We start from the raw sequence: 19,964 nt of genomic DNA, 5'->3' as shown, positions 1-19,964 counted from the left end.
GCTAATTCTATTTTTAGTAGAGACGGGGTTTCTTCATGTTGGTCAGGCTGGTCTCGGACTCCTGACCTCAGGTGATCCTCCTGCCTCAGCTTCCTAGAGTGCTGGGATTACAGGTGTGCGCCACCACACGCAGCCCGAGATTTACATATTTAAGATGTGATAAAATAGTAATCACAGCTTACATGTGAATAATAGGCTTCTACAGAAAGTAGGTCATTTTTACCTGCCAACCTGTGCCAACTTGCAAGGATACAACAGTGGACAAATCAGTCCTCTTTAGGGAAACATGATTTTACACATATACTAGGTGAGGGTATATAGTGAATGTCAATGTTTTCCTCCATCCCTATCCTATCCAAGGTGATAGAACTTTTGTTTTTCTAGTGCATGTTAACATTCAGACGTCCAAGTGTTACGGGTAAAATGAGTAAGTCCTTTTGAGAACCCGAAAATGTAAACTAAAATCAATATAAGAAATGTAAAATACAGGCTTTTGCTCATAAAAGCAAAATGTTAAGATTTTGCATGGTTAAGAGTCTTTTTTTGTAATAATGTTATGTTTTATTTAGGGAAATACTGGGAATATAAAGTCATACCCAACTTGAATGTAAAGCTATGCTTGCTAATATTTGGAGAATAAAATGGCCCCTTAAAGTATTGCTTTTCTGGGCTAAATGTTGGCTTTTAATGAAGTGGAGCTGCCCATTCTCATTACCCTTGAGTCTTAGGTAACCTGGGACCCAGAAGAAGCTAGAAAATAAACACTACCTGTTCTCACTATCGCAAGTTTAGCTTTTTACTCAGGAAGGCAACTTGGCCACTGGGAAAGCATTTTATTTAAACGTTTGTTTCTATTGGCCGAAGGGATAATGCCTGCATCAGCAGACTTAGTGCTTACAGGTGGTGGTTTGGCAAAAAAGAGGGATTTTTTTTAACTCTTCTACATCCTATCTGTATTGTTCACAGATTTGAATGTATTCACTTAATAAATTTAATATCAATTAACTTAAAATGTTTATTTTTTTTGAGGCGGAGTCTCCCTCTGTTACCCAGGCTGGAATGTAGTGGCACAATCTCGGCTCATTACAACCTCCACTTCCCGGGTTCAAGCGATTCTCCTGCCTCAGCCTCCCGAGTAGCTGGCACCACAGGTGTGTGCCACCATACCCAGCTAATTTTCGTATTTTTAGTAGAGACAGGGTTTCACCATGTTGGCCAGGATGGTCTCCATCTCCTGACCTCGTGATCGGCCCACCTCGGCCTCCCAAAGTGCTGGGATTACAGGCGTGAGTCACCACGCCGGACCAAAATATTTAAAGACAGTCAATATGACAGGAGACTGGGGCTGGCCCAACACGTAGACCAGCTTCCTGGGTGCACAGAGGGTGCATTTGGTCTTCTGCTCTCACTGCCCCACCCCATGGGGGAAGAGGTGCATCTCCATTTTTAAATTCCTCCTTTGAGCTATAGTGGCAAACTCAGCAACTAAGTAGGTCCCAGGCCTGGTAGTTCCTTTTTCTTTCGGGACTTGATGGCTCATGTCCGTGCACCTGGAATCTTTTTCAAGGATGTCCGGGCCATCTGGGAATTGCTGCGTGTACACACAAAAACACGCCCCTAACACCAGAGGTTGGGTGTATCATTCTGTTTTCGAGCCTACTGTATTCACCTGTCTGCCCGTCAGCTACTTCTACAAGGGTCAAAGGGCCTCACCCAGAGACTACAGACCCCCTGGTGGAGAAGTGTACTGGCCGTTTCTGCAGCTGGAGCCCTCGGCCTAAAATGTTCTGGCTTTAACAAAGAGGCGACAGTGTCCAACCCCAGTCCCCGAGGAGGGATGTCAGCCCTGGGCTCCTGTGAGCGCTGCAGATTCGTTTCAGAGAAGGGTGACCGGGGTCGCTGCTCCGGGAATACCAGCTAAACATCTGAATTAGCATCCTCAGCACGCACTGGGAGACGCAGTTCAAGTCTGCTCCCCTTCTCGTGCCCTTATATATATTTGGTGCAAAATGGAGAACCTTTTCCCCTACGTTTGTGTAAAAATATACGTAAATAAAGCTTTATAATAGTGTTACTGACCCCCCTTTCCACTCGCAATAAGATTGACTATATATGCTGATCATTCCAGAAAAATCTCGACTGTTCCTTGAGTAGTCTGGAGCTAGCAGGTGCACTGAAAATGTTACAACTGTTAACTGAAATCTAAATTTCCATATGAATGGGCTATCTCTGGTCCCCTGTCCAGAGACTAATATTTTTCCAAAAGCCTGAAAATATGCTTTTATGATATCGGGACTCTCAAGGTAAACGTTAAAAACGGACTCCTTTACCCCTTCGGATGTCTCCGATAAACTCACAACTGTCCACCAGCTCCCCCTTCACGTGGCTCCTTAGAAAGCGTGGAAAAGGGAAAAATGAAAAGAGAAACTGCCAGGACTTAAGATGTCTGCTTTAAAAACCCTTCGAGTTGCAATGAAAGGCCTACCCGCTTCCAAAATGTCCACCCGCAGTCCTGACGTCACTGGATCGGCTCCATCAAGCCAGAAAACGAGAGTGCGCTCCAATCAGGGCTCAGTCCCCGCCCTTGGCTTGCGTCACTTCCGGTGGTGCAGCAGCCATTTTGTCAGTCGCCAGCGGATCCCGCGCGCTAGGGAAGTGCAGTTCCCCCTGGTTACCAACTCGTCCCCTTTTCCTTCGGACTAAGGGAGCCGTCGAAGAGTGCTCGCCAAAGGCGGAACCGTTTCTCCCTACTGTGCCGCCGCTCCTGCTGCAGCCGCCCGTAGGTAGTGGGCCGTTTTTCTCACCTGTCCCTGACAGGCGCCCTCAGGGAGCCGCGGTCCGCGATGTCAAGCGAGGAGAGCTACCGGGCCATCCTACGTTACCTGACGAACGAGCGCGAGCCGTACGCGCCGGGCACCGAAGGCAATGTCAAGCGTAAAATCCGAAAAGCTGCCGCCTGCTACGTGGTGCGCGGCGGGACTCTGTATTACCAGCGGCGGCAGCGACACCGCAAGACCTTTGCGGAGCTGGAGGTGGTGCTGCAGCCGGAGCGACGCCGGGACCTCATCGAAGCGGCGCACCTGGGTCCCGGCGGCACTCACCACACCCGGCATCAGACCTGGCACTACCTGTCCAAGACGTACTGGTGGCGAGGTGAGACCTGGCCCGCGGTAAGGGGGCGGGCTGGCGACTCGTTGCCTGGGCAAGGCTCGCTGGCGAGGCCTGTTTGCGCACCCACGAGTCGGAGGGTCTCGGACGCCTTTGGGCGTCGGAGCTGCTGCCAGGCGGAGCCTAGAGGGTGGGGGACGCGAAAGGAGCCGCACTTCCCACAGGAAGGAGGCCGGCGAAGCTGGGGGCGGGTCCTGGCCCAGGGTGGTACCAAGGGGGCTTCCCCGGAGGCCGGGCCTGCCGCGGGGAGGGGCCGGACGCCTGGGCTGCGCCAGGTCCGCCTCTTTGGGCGGCCCGTGGAGGCTGAGGTTCCGGCCCTCCGGAGGTGGCGTTTGGCCCGCGGCAGTGAAGGCTGCGGGGTGCACGTTTTCAACTCTGCTGACGTTTGGAGGGAGGGACGAGTCACCCGAGGCCGGGTCTCCCGTTTCTTTAGTGCTACGCTTGGGTTTTGGCGAGCAATTATGAGCTTCTCTGGACACATTCGGTAGTGTTCCTCAAATTTCGCCGCTGCCGCGTAAATAAGGCATAATACATTTATTTGCAGAAGTGATAAGGAGTGATTGGGAAATCGCCTTGAGCGTTTTTTTAAGAACAAGAATTAAGTGTAAAAGATACCAGATACTCTTTTTTTGGTTGGTTGGTTGGTTGGTTTTGCGGTGGGGGGAGGTAGGTTGGTTGGTTGAGTGGACACGGGTTGCCACGTTCCCCAGGTTGGTCTCCATCTGGCCTCAAACGATCCTCCCGCGTCGGCCTCCCAAAGTGTTGGGATTTCAGGCATGAGCCACGGCGCCCAGCTTGATATTCCTAACTCTGAATGTTTTAATAATCTTTTCCCTAATAACGTGAAAAACGCGTTTGGAATTTTGTATCATTATATATACGCAGAAAAGATATGATTACTGTGACTTTTTGATTGTCAAAAAATAGAGCTCTAAAGTTACTTGACTCTTTGGGAACCTGTTGTAGGGGAGGAGAGCAAGTGTCCTTGGCTTCTCAACCATCTTCCCTCTCCACAGTTGATGAATATTCAAACTGTCAGAATTAGTAACAGTTTACAGTCCCATTTAAGAAAGTTTTTAGGAACAGTTCTGTCACTCTCCATATGGCTACGGAAAAGTTAATTCATAAGTCTTGGTTACTTCGTCTGTGAATAAGGAAATTACTGAATAGGTTCTAAATTATTTTCGGTTTATAAACGTCAAGTTTATTCGTTTACGAACTACTGGATAATCAAATTCTTCCATTTATTTTCCATTTTAAACCAATATCTGAATTAAATTCCTATAAGGACAGACAAACACGAAGAGTAAATTTGAGGTAATGAAGTAATCACTGCATTTTGTTTGGATGGGTTTGGGTAGACATTTGTTGAACAAATGTCTCACACTGAATACTTCAGGATTTGTTAAAGATGATCATTTTAACTATAGGTAATACTGCAAGCTTATATATGCAGGATATAGTCGTTAGCACTTGGCATTTATTTAACCTTCATAAAACTTTAATACTTATCTCCTTTTTTTCCTGGAGACAGTGTAGGGGGGCTTGCTTCTTGCTGCAGTGACACGGTAACAGCTCACTGTAGCCTTGACCTCCTAGGCTCAGATGATCCTCCCGTTTCAGCCTCTATCTGTTTTACAGATGAAAAAACTAAAAGCACTAGGATGTTAAATAACACAACAAAAGTCACACAGCTGACCTTTGTGATCTTACACTTTTCTTAACCCAGTGTTATGTGGTATTTTGTGTTCAGAATTTTCTTTTTCTAAGTTGATTATCTGTGAGTGATTCCAATCCCGTTTTTTGTTGTTGTTGTTGTTTTTTATTTTTAGTGTGCGGTGTCTTAAAAGACAAAAACCTGAGACGATGTTTTATTTATTTATTGAGACAGAGTCACTCTCTCGCCCAGGCTGGAGTGCAGTGGCACGATCTCGGCTCACTGCAAACTCCGCCTCCCAGGTTCAAGCGATTCTCCAAAGTAGCTGGGATTACAGGTACCCGCCACCACGCCCAGTAGCTGGGATTACAGGTGCCCGCCACCACGCCCGGCTAATTTTTCTATTTTTAGCAGCGACGGGGTTTCACCATGTTGTCCAGACTGGACTCGAACTCCTGACCTCAGGTGATCTGCTCACCTCGGCCTCCCAAAGTGCTGGGATTATAGGTGTAAGCCACAGCGCCTGGCCAGTACAACCTCTTTTGGTCTCTAAATCTACACTCATATAAATGCTTTTTGGAGGAAAGTTATATTTAATTCAAACCCATTGTTCCTTTCTTCCTTTTTTCTTTTTTCTTTTTTTTTTTTTTTTGAGGCAGTCTTGTTCTGTCACCCAGGCTGGAGCGCAGTGGTGCGATCTCGGCTCACTGCAGCCTTCGCCTCCCAGGCTCATGTGATTCTGGTGCCTCAGCCTCCGGAGTCGCTGGGACTACAGGGGCGCGCCACCACACCTAGCTAATTTTTGTATTTTTAGTAGAGACGGGGTTTTGCTATGTTGGCCACGCTTGTTGTCTGGAGCTTCTTATCTCAAATGATCTGCCCACCTCAGCCTCTCGTGTGTGAGCCACGCCCCAAGCCCCATTGTTTCTTTATGTTCTACAAAAACAAAAAGTCTCTGTGAACCAATAAATTTGGCAAATTCCTAGGTTAAACAGGTTTCTTCACCGTAAAAGTCAGAGGTTCTAATATGATAATGTCGATTGTATATAGCTAAAATTTTTCTGAATTTATGACTTCAGTGTATACTTATAATCAGTGTGGGACATAATACAATTTGGAAAATATTGCTTGAATACTATATGAAGATTGAAAGTGTAAGGAACTTGGTGGCTGGGCAAGATGGCTCACGCCGGTAATCCCAGCACTGTAGGAGGCCGAGTCGGGCAGATCACTTGAGATCAGGAGTTCGAGACCAGCCTGGCCAAAATAGTGAAACCCCATCTCTACTAAAAATACAAAAAATTAGCCGAGTGTGGTGGCGGAGTCCTGTAATCCCAACTACTCGGGAGGCTGAGGCAGGAGAGTCACTTGAACCCGGGAGGCGGAGGTTGCAGTGAGCTGAGATTCCCACCACTGCACTCCAGCCTGGGCAACAGAGAGAGACTCCATCTCAAAAAAAAAAAAATGTATAAGGAGCTTTGTATAATTCGGCATTTTAAAACACTTCTCAGGAATATAGTGTATACCTATATCATTTTAGCTAATAACCTTTTCATTTGTACCTCTTTGAAGATTTGAGGGTAATTTTCTGCCCTAGGTGTGGACAAGCATGCTCTTGTGTAAGTAGAATAATATACAGAAAATCCCATGACTTCTGGAGGCCTAGCTCTGCCATTTTACTAGATGTGACTTTGGACAAGTTACGTTCCTCTTAGGGCTTTATTTTCCTCTTGTATAGAATGGAAATGAATTGTCTGTCTTACAAGGATGATAGTGGGGTGTGTGTATATGTGTATATATATATAAACTTTATTCCTGCCCCATCACCCCTACCCCAGCATGCCGGGAGCTAGAAGTTGAAATTCAAAATCGTCTTTTGTGAGTGCTTGTATACAGTCAACTTTTGTTAGGTTGCATATGCTATTGTTTCACACAACCCTAAAATCTCATAGCTTTAAAAAAAAAAAGATTTATTTTAAACTTTCATTACAAGTTTTGGTTGTAGTCCTGTTCCAGGCTACAGATTGGTTTCAGCTTTTTTCATCTGAAATTCAGGTTTAAGAGCAACATCCCTCTGGGACATGCTGTTTTTTGTGAGAGGGGACAAAGATCAGAGAACTGGTGCAAAATAGTACCTCTTAAGGTTCTGTTCAGATATGGTACACATCATGTGTGCAAATCAAATCATATGGTCAAGCCTAATGTCACTGGGGTGGAGAAGTATTAGCTTGAGCCATATTAAATTGTTAATTTGTTTGGTTTTGTTTTGAGACAGAGCCTTGCTCTGTCGCCTAGTCTAGAGTGCAGTGGCACATTCTCAGTTCACTGCAACCTCTGCCTCACGGGTTATAAGTGAGTCTCCTGCCTCAGCCTCCGGAGTAGCTGGGATTACAGGTGTGCACCATCACGCCCTAAATTGTTAATTTGCATAGGTCAGAAACAGGTGAATATTGGCAGTTTCATGTAGTTCCTCTTGCATGAAAACATTGCAACTCACATGAAAATGAGTGGAGCTATATAGTCATCTTATGATTGGAGAAACACATAACTGGGAATAAACAAAAAAAATTACCTCAGCAGGAGAACATCATTTCTAACCTTATATTTTTTGGAAAAAAGTATATTTTACATTCTAATAAACTCTACATATTTTATGGGATATATACTGAAACATGTTAATGTACACCTAATATATTCTGCTGTTTTCAGTTAACAGTATTAAATTTGACTTGTTAATATTTTCATTGTAGGTATATTGAAGCAAGTCAAAGATTACATTAAGCAGTGTAGCAAATGCCAGGAGAAACTAGATCGATCCCGTCCAATATCAGATGTTTCAGAAATGTTGGAAGAATTGGGACTAGACCTTGAATCTGGAGAAGAAAGTAATGAATCAGAAGATGACCTGAGCAACTTTACTTCATCTCCAACTACAGCCTCCAGGCCTGCAAAAAAGAAGCCAGTATCCAAACATGAACTTGTGTTTGTAAGTGGTATTCTCCAGTCAGCTTTAAGATTTGTAACTAGTGTACTAGTATTTGCAGCTTTGGTGACTTATTTTTCTCGAACCACTAAGACTGCTTATTGAATAAGACAAAATGGCAATGTACTGTGTTATATAAGCTGAACTGCCTCTTCGTTTACCATAAATGTTCCTGTTATTTTTTCAGAATGAACTTACTAATAATTACCTGTTGGTTTGCTGTTAATTATCCTCCCTCCCTTCTTTTGTGATGATATATTGGTGCAAGTAGACAGATTTACATTTCTGGAAGCAGTCTCTGGGTTTATGCCCCAAGGTAAAATTAATCTGGCAAGGTCTTTGTTTTTCACCTGCATCAGTTGCATACATCATCACATTTCTGATCAGTAAGAAGAGGCAGCCAGAAGGGAGATACGGGTTTTCATTAGACCAGGTAGAATGAACATGGCAGAAAATAGAATAGGACAACATATCTTTTTATTTAAATACATAGGTAACAAAGAAAATATCAAATTATTCATAGCTGGTAAAAGGTAATGTGTAATGTGTCTTGTTTTAAAGTTTGTTAAGGATAAAAAATACAGGTGATATATTACTCCTGCTCTCAAACTTATTTTGACAGGTTGACACCAAAGGAGTGGTAAAACGTTCTTCTCCAAAACATTGTCAGGCTGTCTTAAAACAGCTGAACGAACAGAGACTTTCCAACCAGTTCTGTGATGTTACTTTGTTAATTGAAGGAGAAGAGTACAAAGCGCATAAATCTGTCTTGTCAGCAAATAGCGAGTATTTTCGAGATCTTTTTATTGAGAAAGGAGCTGTTTCCAGTCATGAGGCTGTAGTGGATCTTTCTGGTAAGGGTTTTCTATTACTCTTGCTTTTTGCTTGTAATGACATTCTAGAAGAGGGGGATATGTGTGTCTTCCACACAGACTTTATGCCAAAGTAAGAGAAGCCCACTTACAGCAGTAGACTAAGCTGAACTGAAAAGATTCTTTTTAGCAAGATTTCTGTGGTAGAGTTATGGAAAAGGGTGTCATTTCCTTTCACCACCTCTTAAGTGAGACAGTTCCAGCAGAAGAAGAATTTCTGGGATTTAAACTGTTAAAAACAGTTTGAGCTAAATCCATAAGTGCAACAAAATTATTACATTAAATGAATATTTAAATGTTATTTAAAAATTGATTGTTTAAGCTAGGTGTGGTGGTGCATGCCTGTAGTCTCACCTACTCGGGAGGCTGGGATGTGAGGTTCGCTTAAGGTCAGGAGTTCCAGACTGTAGTGTCATTGTATCTGTGAATAGCCACTGCTCTGCAGACTGGGCAATATAACAAGACCCTGCCTCTAAAATAAAAGTAAATAAAATTGACTGTTTATGTCTTATTTTGTGGGACATGTAATCGTAGAGTATTTTGTAAGTCTTTTGGTTTTTAAAGATTAATCATTAGAGTTTAAGTTCAATAATCAAATTATCAATATAGAAAAGTCAAAATTCCAGGTTTTTTGTTTATATCATATTGTTGTTGTAAATAAATAGTTTGACTTTCTTTTGGCTTCACTAAAATTTATATATTGGCTTATGAGTCAACAAATGAAAATTTAGGAAGAATTAAAATAAGTAGCATTATTTATACATTTTCTCATAATATAAAACTTGCTTTTGAATTACTTACATCAGTAACTTTTGAATTACTTACATCACTTTGAAGTATTTTTTCCTTTTTGAAACAAAAAAGTGTCTTTATCCAGGTATGTAAATTCTTAATTATTTAATCACTGATCCTTTTATGCTTTATTCTTTCTGGTCTTATCTCTTCTGGGAAGTTACATTTTTTCTTAGCAGTAGCTTTATGTTTAGAGAAAGCAATAATAACAGCCAGACACAGTGGCTCATGCCTGTAATCCCAGCACTTTGGGAGACTGAGGCAGGCGGATCACCTGAGGTCATGGGTTTGAGACCAGCCTGACCAACATGGAGAAACTCCATCTCTACTAAAAATACAAAATTAGTTGGGCATGGTGGCACATGTCTGTAATCCCAGCTACTCGGGAGACTGAGGCAGGAGAATTGCTTGAACCCGGGAGGTGGAGGTTGCAGTGAGCTGAGATCATGCCATTGCACTCCAGCCTGGGCGACAAGAGCAAAACTCCATCCCCCCCCAAAAAAAGAAAACACTAATAACTTTCTCTATATAAATAAATATTTATTAAACATCACTGCATACAAAGAACTAGCCTAGGCTCAGGGGGTGTACATATGAGCAAAAACTTTTTGTAGCTTATAGTTGGCATTACATTCTAGATTTGTGGTATTTGGTTTTTTTTCTGTGTTTGGTGACTCAAAGGAGAAAATACGTCTTACACTGAGCCATCTGAATATAAAAACCCATCACAGGTTATTCTTTTGATATGTTTGCTTTGGAATTTTTTTCCTATATTTCATGCATCTGGAAGCATAGTGTTGCTCTTTTCTGGTTTCTCAGCAATTTATAGCAAATGAAATGTCTGCCTGAAAAAAACTACAGCACAGCATCCTAATATTCCAACATAATACATCATTTAATCTTCATTCCATATGCATATTTTTGTATATTGTTCAGCAAATATTATGTGAGCCAATCATAGGTGAAATAGACATTATTTTACAAATATGTTTGATTTAAATATTAAGTAGATAAGGCCTGGGCATAGTGGCTCACGCAGGTAATCCCAGCGCTTTTCAAAGCTGAGGCAGGTGGATTGCTTGAGCTCAGAAGTTCGAGACCATCCTGGGCAACATGGTGAAACCCTGTGACTACCAAAATTTACAGAAATTAGCCAGCCATGGTGTCACATGCCTGTAGTCCCCGCTACTTGGGAGGCTGAGGTAGGAGGATCACTTGACCCCAGAAAGCAGAGGTTGCAGTGAGTCGAGACTGCTCCACTGCGCTCCAGCCTGGGCAACAGAGCCAGACCCTGTCTTAACAGCAAAATGTTTTTATCTTAAGTGGGTCATTTACGGTATCTTAGTCTGCCATACTCCTGGATGTTGAAGTCCCCCCATAATTTTTCCTTCTGCTATAATTGTCCATTTCATTTGAGAGAGAGGAGATTTTATAAAGTTTTAAATTGTAAAAAAAAAAAAACAAAATTTACCCTCTTCATGATTTTCCTTTTATTTATTTTAGATAGTCCCTGAAGCAGAATAGGTTCAGAGAGGCTCCCTCCTTTTATTGTTAGTTGACATGTAATAATTGTACATATTTATGGTGTGCAAAATATTTTGGTACATGTATACAATTAGTAATGATCAAATGAGGGTAATTAGGATATACCTATCACCTCAAACATTTAGCTTTCTTTGTTGAAAACATTCAAAATTCTTTCATCCTTTTTTTTTTTTTTTAGACAGAGTCTCATTCTGTCACCCTAGGCTAGAGTGCAGTGGTGCAGTCATGGGCTCAAGTAATTCTTGGGCTCAAGCAATTTTCTTGCTTCAGCCTCCGGTGTAGTTGGGGCCACAGGTGCACACCATCTCATCCAACTAATTTTTCGATTTGTTTGTTTATAGAGATGGAGTCTCACTTTGTTGCCCAGGCTGGCCTTGAACTCCTGGACTCCTCCTGCCTCAGCCTCTCAAAGCACTGAGATTACAGGGGGTGAGCCACCATGCTAGGCTTCTTGTACCTTTTTAAACATATACCATAAACTGTTGTTAACTATATACCCTGCAGTGCTATAGAACACTAGAAGATGTTCCTTCTATCTAGCTGTGATTTTGTATCTATTAACCAACCTCCTCCTACACTCCCCTCCTCTCTCCCTGCCCATCTTCTTATAACCATAACTCTTCTCTCTACTTGTATAATCTAAGGATTTTTTTAGCTCCCCCATATGAGTGAGGACATTTGGTATTTATCTTTCTGTCCTTATTTTACTTAGCACAGTGTTCTCCAGGTTTATCATGTTGCTGCAAATGACAGAATTTCATTCTTTTTTATGGCTGAATAATATTCCATTGTGTATATTTACCACATTTTTTTCCATTCATCTGTTGATGAACATGTAGGTTGATTTAATTTCTTCGCCATTGTGAGTAGTGCTGCAATAAACATGGGGTGCAGGTATCTCTTTGATATAATTTCTTTTCTTTGGGTAGGTACCCGGTAGTGGGATTGCTGGATCATATGATAGTTATATTTTTAGTTTTTTGAGGCACTTCCATACTGTTTTTCATCCTGGTGTACTAATTTAGATGTTTACCAACAATGTATAAGAGTTCCATAATTATTGTTATTATTATTACTATTATTACTTTTTTTTTTTTTTTTTTTGAGATGGCATTTCACTCTTGTTGCCCAGGCTGGAGTGCAATGGTGCAGTCTCGGCTTACTGCATACTCCGCCTCCTGGGTTCAAGCAATTCTCCTGCCTTAGCCTCCCAAGTAGCTGGGATTACAGGTACCCACCACCACGCTCGGCTAATTTTTGTATTTTTAGTAGAGATGAGATTTCACCATGGGCCAGGCTGGTCTCGAACTCGTGATCCCAGGTGGTCCACCCACCTCAGCCTCACAATGTGCTGGGATTACAGGCGTGAGCCACCACGCCCTGCTGTTACTATTTTTTGAGACAGTCTTGCTCTGTCGCACAGGTTGGAGTGCAGTGGCACCATCTCGGTTCACTGCAACCTCCATCCACCTTCCGGATTCAAGTAATTCTCCTGCCTTAGCCTCCTGAGTAGCTGGGATTACAGGTGTACGCAACAATGCCTGACTAATTTTTGTAATTTTAGTAGAGATGGTGTTTTGCTGTGTTGCCAAGGCTGGTCTCGAGCTCCTGACCTCAAGCAGTCTGCCCGCCTCAGCCTCCCAAAGTGCTGGGATTACAGGCGTGAGCCACTGCACCCGGCCATAATGATTTTTTAAGTGTACACTTCAGTAGTATTAACTATATTCACATTGTCCTGTAATAGATCTCGACAATCTTTTTATTTTGCAAAATTGTCCATTTCATTTGATTAAAATGTTCTGCGGGGAATGTGTGTGTAAAAAGATTGGAGGTGGCCAGGTGCGGTGGCTCACGCCTGTAATCCCAGCACTTTGGGAGGCCGAGGCAGGTGGATTACAAGGTCAAGAGATCGAGACCATCCTGGCTAACATGGTGAAACCCCGTCTCTACTAAAAATACAAAAAATTAGCCAGGCGTGGTGGTGGGCGCCCGTAGTGCCAGCTACTTGGGAGGCTGGGGGAGGAGAATCCCTTGATCCCAGGAGGCGGAGGTTGCAGTGAGCTGAGATTGCACCACTGCACTCCAGCCTGGTGACAGAGTAAGACTCCATCTTAAAAAAAAAAAAAAAGATTGGAGGTAAACATGGAATACCAAAATTATTTGCCTGTTCTCTTTTGATGGTAGGATTGTAAGTGATTTTTTCATAATTTTTATTTTTATTGTTATTTTCTTTTTTTTTTATTTTTACGAGTACAAGGCGTGTTGAGCGTGTTGCTCTCACCCAGGCTGGAGTGCAGTGGCATAATCTCAGCTCACTGAGATTATGACCTCCTGGGCTCAAGTGATTCTCCCACTTCAGCCTCCCGAGTAACTGGAACTACAGGTGCGCATCACCATGCCTGGCTAATTTCTTTTGTAAGTTTTGTAGAGACAGGGTTTCACCATGTTGCCCAAGCTGGTTTTGAACTCCTGATCTCAGGCAATGTCTCTGCATGCCCTCCCAAAGCTCTGGGACTACAGGTGTGAGTCATTGCACCCAGCCTATAAGTGATTTTTTTGTTTTGTTTTAGTTTCTTTTTCTTTTATGGTATTTAAAATAAACCTATGACCAGTATCTTTGTAAAAACGGTATTAGCTATTTAAAATGCTATTTGGAGCAATGCTAATGTTTTCATGGAAAATTTTTCTTATGAATTTGAACTTAGAAATTTAAAGGGTAGGCCAGGCACAGTGGCTCATGCCTGTAATCCCAGCACTTTGGGAGGCCAAGGTGATTGGATGGCTTGAGGCCAGGAGTTTGAGACCAGACTGCCCAACATGGCAAGACCATGTCTCTACTGAAAATTCAAAAGTTAGCTGGGCATGGTGGCACACACCTGTAATCCTAGCTACTCGGGAGGCTGAGGCACGAGAATTGCTTGAACCCAGGAGGTGGATGTTGCAGTGAGCTGAGATCTCACCACTGCACTACAGCCTGGGCGACAGAGCAGGACTCTGTCTCAAGAAAAAAAGAAATTTAAAGGGTATTGGGTACATTATTTTTTTAGTATGTGATTGTTTTAAAGGAATTTAATGATTTACCGTAAACTTGGTCTCATAATTTGTAGCAGCATTAATATGGTTTCAGCCTATTTAAGAATTAGCTTCCCGGCCGGGTGCAGTGGCTTACGCCTGTAATCCCAGCACTTTGGGAGGCTGAGGTGGGTGGATCACCTGAGGTCAGGAGTTCGAGACCAGCCTGACCAACATGGAGAAATCCCATCTCTACTAAAAATACAAAATTAGCTGGGTGTGGTGGCGGGCGCCTATAATCCCAGCTGCTCGAGAGGCAGAGGCAGGAGAACTGCATGAACCTGGGCAGCGGAGGTTGCAGTGAGCCAAGATTGTGCCATTGCACTCCAGCCTGGGCATCAAGAGCGAAACTCCATCTCAAAAAGAAAAGAATTAGCTTTCCCAGGAATGGCTGAATTCACCATAATGATAATGTTGATGTGGAGTCCCCTCAGGTTTCAGCCTGAGTCCTAACATCTCACAGTTTAAGACTTCTCTCTGTATGCTTGTTCATCCTTCGTAGGTTCTTTTGCATAAAGTACCACACTTTACATACCTTGAGTCAGAACTGAAAATTACAGCAAATATGACTCTCAATTGTATATTTAAAAATCTCTAAGATAAATTATTGTATGAGAAAAGCAAAGTGCAGAAAAGTATGTGTAATATGACACCTAGTGTGAGAAGGCGGAATTAGAGTATTTGCCTCCGTCTGGGTATGGTGGCTCACATCTGTAATCCAAGGACTTTGAGATGCCAAGGCGGGAGTAACCCTTCAGGCCAGGAGGTTAAGATCAGCCAAGACAACATGGGGAGACCTCCATCTCCACAAAATACGAAAATAACCAGGTGCATGCCTGCCCTGCTACTCAGGTGGCTGAAGCAGGAGGACTGCTTGAGCCTGGGAGGTCCAGTTACAGTGAGCCATGATGAATCCACTGCACTTCAGCCTGACAGAGCAAGGAGCTGTCTCAAAGTACCTAAATGAAAAAATAAGACGAGGTGCGGTGGCTCACGCCTGTAATCCCAGCACTTTTGGAAGGCCGAGGCAGGCGGATCACAAGGTCAGGAGATCGAGATCATCCTGGCCAATATGGTGAAACCCCACCTCTACTAAAAATACAAAAATTAGCTGGGCATGGTGGCTCGTGCCTGTAGTCCCAGCTACTCAGGAGGCTTAGATTGGAGAATTGCTTGAACCTGAGAGTCGGGAGGTTGCAGTGAGCCAAGATTTTGCCACTGTACTCCAGCCTGGCCACAGAGCAAGACTCCGTCTCAAAAAATAAATAAATACATAAAAATATTGACTTGGCTGTATAACAAAATTCTGGAGAGCTATACAAATTCTTAACCATTCTGGATATGGACATAGAATTATCACTGTGTAATCTTGTTTCTGATTTTTGATTCATATGAATATTAAGAATTAAAAATGGCTTTTGAAAGTGAATCACTGAGAAATTTAGAAAAGAAACTGACTTTGTTTTCCCACAGAAGAATGTAATACCTCACGTATATAGTAATTATTTCATTCCTTAGACCTGGTATATGCAAACTGCAGCCCAAGGACCACTCTTCCCTTCCTTCCCTTTTTGTAAAGAAGGTTGTATTGGAACACAGCCACGTCCATTGGTGTACATCTGCTTTCCAGCTTCAGTGGCAAAGCTGAGCTGTTTTAGCAGACATCTCATGGCCTGCAATATTTATTATCTTACTCTTAACAGACAAACGTTGCTGACCTCTCCCTTAGGTATTGTTTTTTTACTTTTAGTCATAGAATACTTTGTTCAATAACATTTTTATATGGACCACTATTACTTGGAAGTACAGGTATATTTACTGAAGTGAGATTAGGGGACATGTTGGTTGAACCCTGCCACTCACCTGCCTTCCTCTTTTTTTTAACCCTCCATCCTCCAGCAGCTGCTTCTTGAGGGGAATTTGAGGAATCCCCAGGGTTCTAAGGAGTACGGTTTGAAAATGACTGCCTTATAGCAACTCTTGAGGTAGTAAGTCTGATACTGTATTCTGTGTTAGGTACTGAGACTCAGCTCATACAAATGAGTTAGTCCAGGTTTAATAAGAAACCAGAACAAAATGCAAATCCAGGGATGATTAGTTGCAGAACAAATGGTCATATTTGCCTTTGAATTATATTTTATATTGTCATAATTCTGTATTGTTTCATTGGTAATTGACTTTTTTGTCTTTACCTTCTTTATATTCATACAGGTTTTTGTAAGGCCAGCTTCCTTCCTTTACTGGAATTTGCCTATACTTCTGTACTAAGTTTTGACTTCTGTAGCATGGCTGATGTAGCCATCTTAGCTCGTCATCTTTTCATGTCAGAAGTCTTAGAGATTTGTGAAAGTGTACATAAGCTAATGGAAGAGAAGCAGCTAACAGTATATAAGAAGGGTGAAGTACAAACAGTTGCATCCACCCAGGACTTACCAGTACAGAATGGAGGTACAGCACCTCCTGTGGCTAGCAATGAGGGAACCACAACAACTTTATCCACTGAACTTGGGGATTGTGAAATTGTACTGCTGGTAAATGGAGAATTGCCAGAAGCTGAGCAGAATGGAGAGTTAGGACGACAGCCTGAGCCCCAGGTTTCTTCAGAGACTGAAGCTGCCCTGTCATCTGTAGGATGTATAGCTGATTCCCATCCTGAAATGAAGTCTGTTGATTTAATAACAAAAAACAACCAGACAAAACTGGAAACTTCAAGCAACAGAGAAAATAACACAGTTTCTAATATACACCCTAAACTTTCAAAAGAGAATGTAATTAGTAGTTCACCAGAGGATAGTGGTGTGGGATATGATATATCAGCTGAGGATATCTGTGCCGAAGACATTCCAAAACGTAGGCAGAATGTTGACCAACCTTTAAAAGATCAGGAAAATGTAGTGGCATCAACAGCAAAGACAGACTTTGGCCCTGATGATGATACTTACAGAAGCAGGCTTCGACAACGTTCTGTTAATGAAGGGGCATATATTCGACTACACAAGGGAATGGAGAAAAAGCTGCAGAAACGGAAAGCCATTCCCAAGTCAGCAGTTCAACAGGTATGATGTAAGAAGGGTTGGCCTTTGTAGTTTTAGCTTTAGGTTGAAAGCATTGTATTGATGAACTTATGGCTATAGTGAAAATTATTTGGGAGGTGAGACGGGTACAAGGTAGCAACTTAATGTTTTAAATGCCAGTAGTAATAATGTGAATTTGAAATCTTTTTGTTAGAAATTTACATCATGTCTTTCAAAATTAAAATTGAGTGGATTTACTTAGATTGTGATTTCTATCCCTTATTAGGTGGCTCAGAAGTTAGTTCAAAGAGGAAAGAAGATGAAACAGCCAAAAAGAGATGCTAAAGAGAACACTGAAGAAGCATCTCATAAGTGTGGAGAATGTGGAATGGTTTTTCAGAGACGATACGCCCTTATAATGCACAAACTGAAACATGAAAGAGCTAGAGATTACAAATGTCCGGTAAGTATTTGGAAAGCTAATTGAAGATAACTCTAATTCATAATATATAGAATCCAACTTACTGCTTGGTTATCTTTTCACTTGTATTCTATGTTTTTTATGACTGTATGAGTCATCTTTTGATTTAAATGTGCATGTCATTTACTTGCCTCCCCAAAATATTCAGTGATTTATCTCTGCTTCCTCCCAATACCATAGTAAGACAACAGTGAAAAGATCATTTTAAAAATGTAACTCATAAAAAGGCAGAGAGAACAGGAAATCTTGAAACAACTAAATTCTGGATACAAATAAATAGATGGAGTAACTTATTCAGCAGATTTGAAAGTGTTCACTTCAAGGTTTTCAGTGGGGAAAGCTAAGAATCAACCCAAATTGAATTGTAGAACCACCAAAATGTCTCAGGAATTAGTAGTGCTAGCTACCTTGAAAATAGAGCAATTAACTCACTACCCCTGTCCCCTTAGCCAAAGATCCATCTTCTACTCCCTGGAAAGGATAAAACCATAACTATGGTTTTATGTACTGTGTACAGTGAAGCTAAGTGTACTGTACTCAAAACAGGGAAGAGTAAAAGCATACTGAATGTTAAGTTGTTTTTTTTTGGAAACGGAGTCTTGTTCTGTCAACCAGGCTAGAGTGCAGTGGCGCAATCTTGGCTCACTGCATTCTCCACCTCCCAGGTTCAGGCGATTCTCCTGCCTCAGCCTCCTGAGTAGCTGGGACTACAGGCATGAGCCACCATGCCTGGCTAATTTTGTGTTTTTAGTAGAGACAGGGTTTCACCAAGTTGGCCAGGCCAGTCTCAGACTCCTGAGCTCAGATGATCCACCTGCCTCAGCCTTCCCAAGGTATGGGATGCCAGGCGTGAGCTACCGCGCCTGGCCTAAGTTCTTTCTTTTCTCAAGTCCCAGGGTATAGGCATCTACACCCTTAACCATAAAGCAAAAAGATTTCTCAGAGATGAAAAGTCTGAAGCCCAATAGCAAAAGACAACTACTGACTAAAGCTCATGGTTGACAACAGTCCCCTCCCCATTTACATGGAAATTCCAGTGAATTTTTTAATGTCTTATTCTGAAATATGAACAGATATTAGGGATTATTGGCTCATGACAAAAGATTTCAAGAAAAACAACTTTGGCTGGGGGCAGTAGCTTGTACCTATAATTCTAACATTTTGGGAGGCCAAGGCAGGCAGATTGCTTGAGCTCAAATTTCAAGACCAGCCTGGGCAACATGGTGAAACCCCGTCTCTACAAAAATACAAAAATTAACTGGGCATGGTGGCACACACCTGTAGTCCCAGCTACTTGTGGGGGGCTGAGGCAGGAGGATGGCTTGAACCCAGGAGGTCAAGGCTACAGGAAGCCAAGATTGCCCCACAAAGTGAGACCCTGTCTCCAAAAAAAAAAAAAAAAAAAAAAAAAGACAACTTTGAGGAATCGTAAGACTAGCGAGAAAAGAAAACTAAAAAGAAAAAAACTTAAGAACGTATGATTTATGTAAGAGATAAATGAAAAAATTAAGTTTACAAAACAGCCAGGTACTATGGTTTTGTTTTGTTTTCTTGAGACGGAGTTTTGTTCTTGTTGCCCAGGTTGGAGTGCAATGGCACGATCTCTGCTTCCCAGATTGAAGCAGTTCTCCTGCCTCAGCCTCCCGAGTAGCTGGGATTACAGTCATACACCACCATACCCGGCTAATTTTGTATCTTTAGTAGAGATGGAGTTTCTCCATTTTGGTCAGGCTGATCTCGAACTCCTGATCTCAGGTGATCTGCCTGCCTCAGCCTCCCAAAGTGCTGGGAGTACAGGCGTGAGCCTCTGCGCCCAGCAGTACTATGTTTTTAAAAGGACACATTGAGGCTGAGCGTGGTGGCCTATACCTGTAATCCGAACACTTTGGGAGGCAGAGATGGGAGAATCACTTGAGCCCAGGAGTTCAAGACCAGGCTATAGAGCGAGACCCTCTCTGTACAAAAAAAAAATTTTTTTAAATAAAAGGTCATATTGACTGGTCCGAAGTTAGTGAGTTATCTCGATTGTTCACAGTTACAGATCAAACTCCTTGTTCTACTCTACCCCCTTCTCACTTCTGCACTTGACTAGTGTAAAAAAAAAAAAAAAAAAAAGCCTAAAAAAATTATTAATATGAACGGTACATTAAATTAAAGAGTTTTTTAGGAATAAAATATATACCATATAAAAAATCTCACAAAAGTTGGAAAATATAACTGATGAAATCTCCCAGAAAATAGAGCAAAAAGAAAAGTTAGAAATTGGGAGTGAAAGAAAATAATATTATTGGTCTAAGATATTCAGTATACAAGTATTACTTGCAGAGCATGGAAAAAAATATAAAGAAAAATTTCAGAACTTAAGGATAGACGTTTCTGT

General features: G+C 42.2%; 1 protein-coding gene across 1 annotated transcript in view; it reads left to right on the top strand.

Moving 5' to 3' along the window:
• Window positions 1-1,282: 1,282 nt before the first annotated feature.
• ZBTB11 (zinc finger and BTB domain containing 11) overlaps window positions 1,283-19,964 on the top strand; it is a 31,325-nt gene continuing 12,643 nt past the window's right edge. Inside the window, exons 1-5 of the mRNA XM_017869514.1 lie at window positions 1,283-3,153; window positions 7,576-7,811; window positions 8,431-8,662; window positions 16,301-17,145; window positions 17,390-17,566. Coding sequence (XP_017725003.1) covers window positions 2,844-3,153; window positions 7,576-7,811; window positions 8,431-8,662; window positions 16,301-17,145; window positions 17,390-17,566 — 1,800 coding nt within the window. The 5' untranslated portion in view covers window positions 1,283-2,843. The remainder of the gene's footprint in view (window positions 3,154-7,575; window positions 7,812-8,430; window positions 8,663-16,300; window positions 17,146-17,389; window positions 17,567-19,964) is intronic.

The sequence above is a fragment of the Rhinopithecus bieti genome, unplaced genomic scaffold (genome assembly GCF_001698545.2).
Source record: "Rhinopithecus bieti isolate Rb0 unplaced genomic scaffold, ASM169854v2 scaffold_4640, whole genome shotgun sequence".
Lineage (NCBI taxonomy): Eukaryota > Metazoa > Chordata > Mammalia > Primates > Cercopithecidae > Rhinopithecus > Rhinopithecus bieti.
This window is presented reverse-complemented; position numbering and strand designations above follow the sequence as displayed.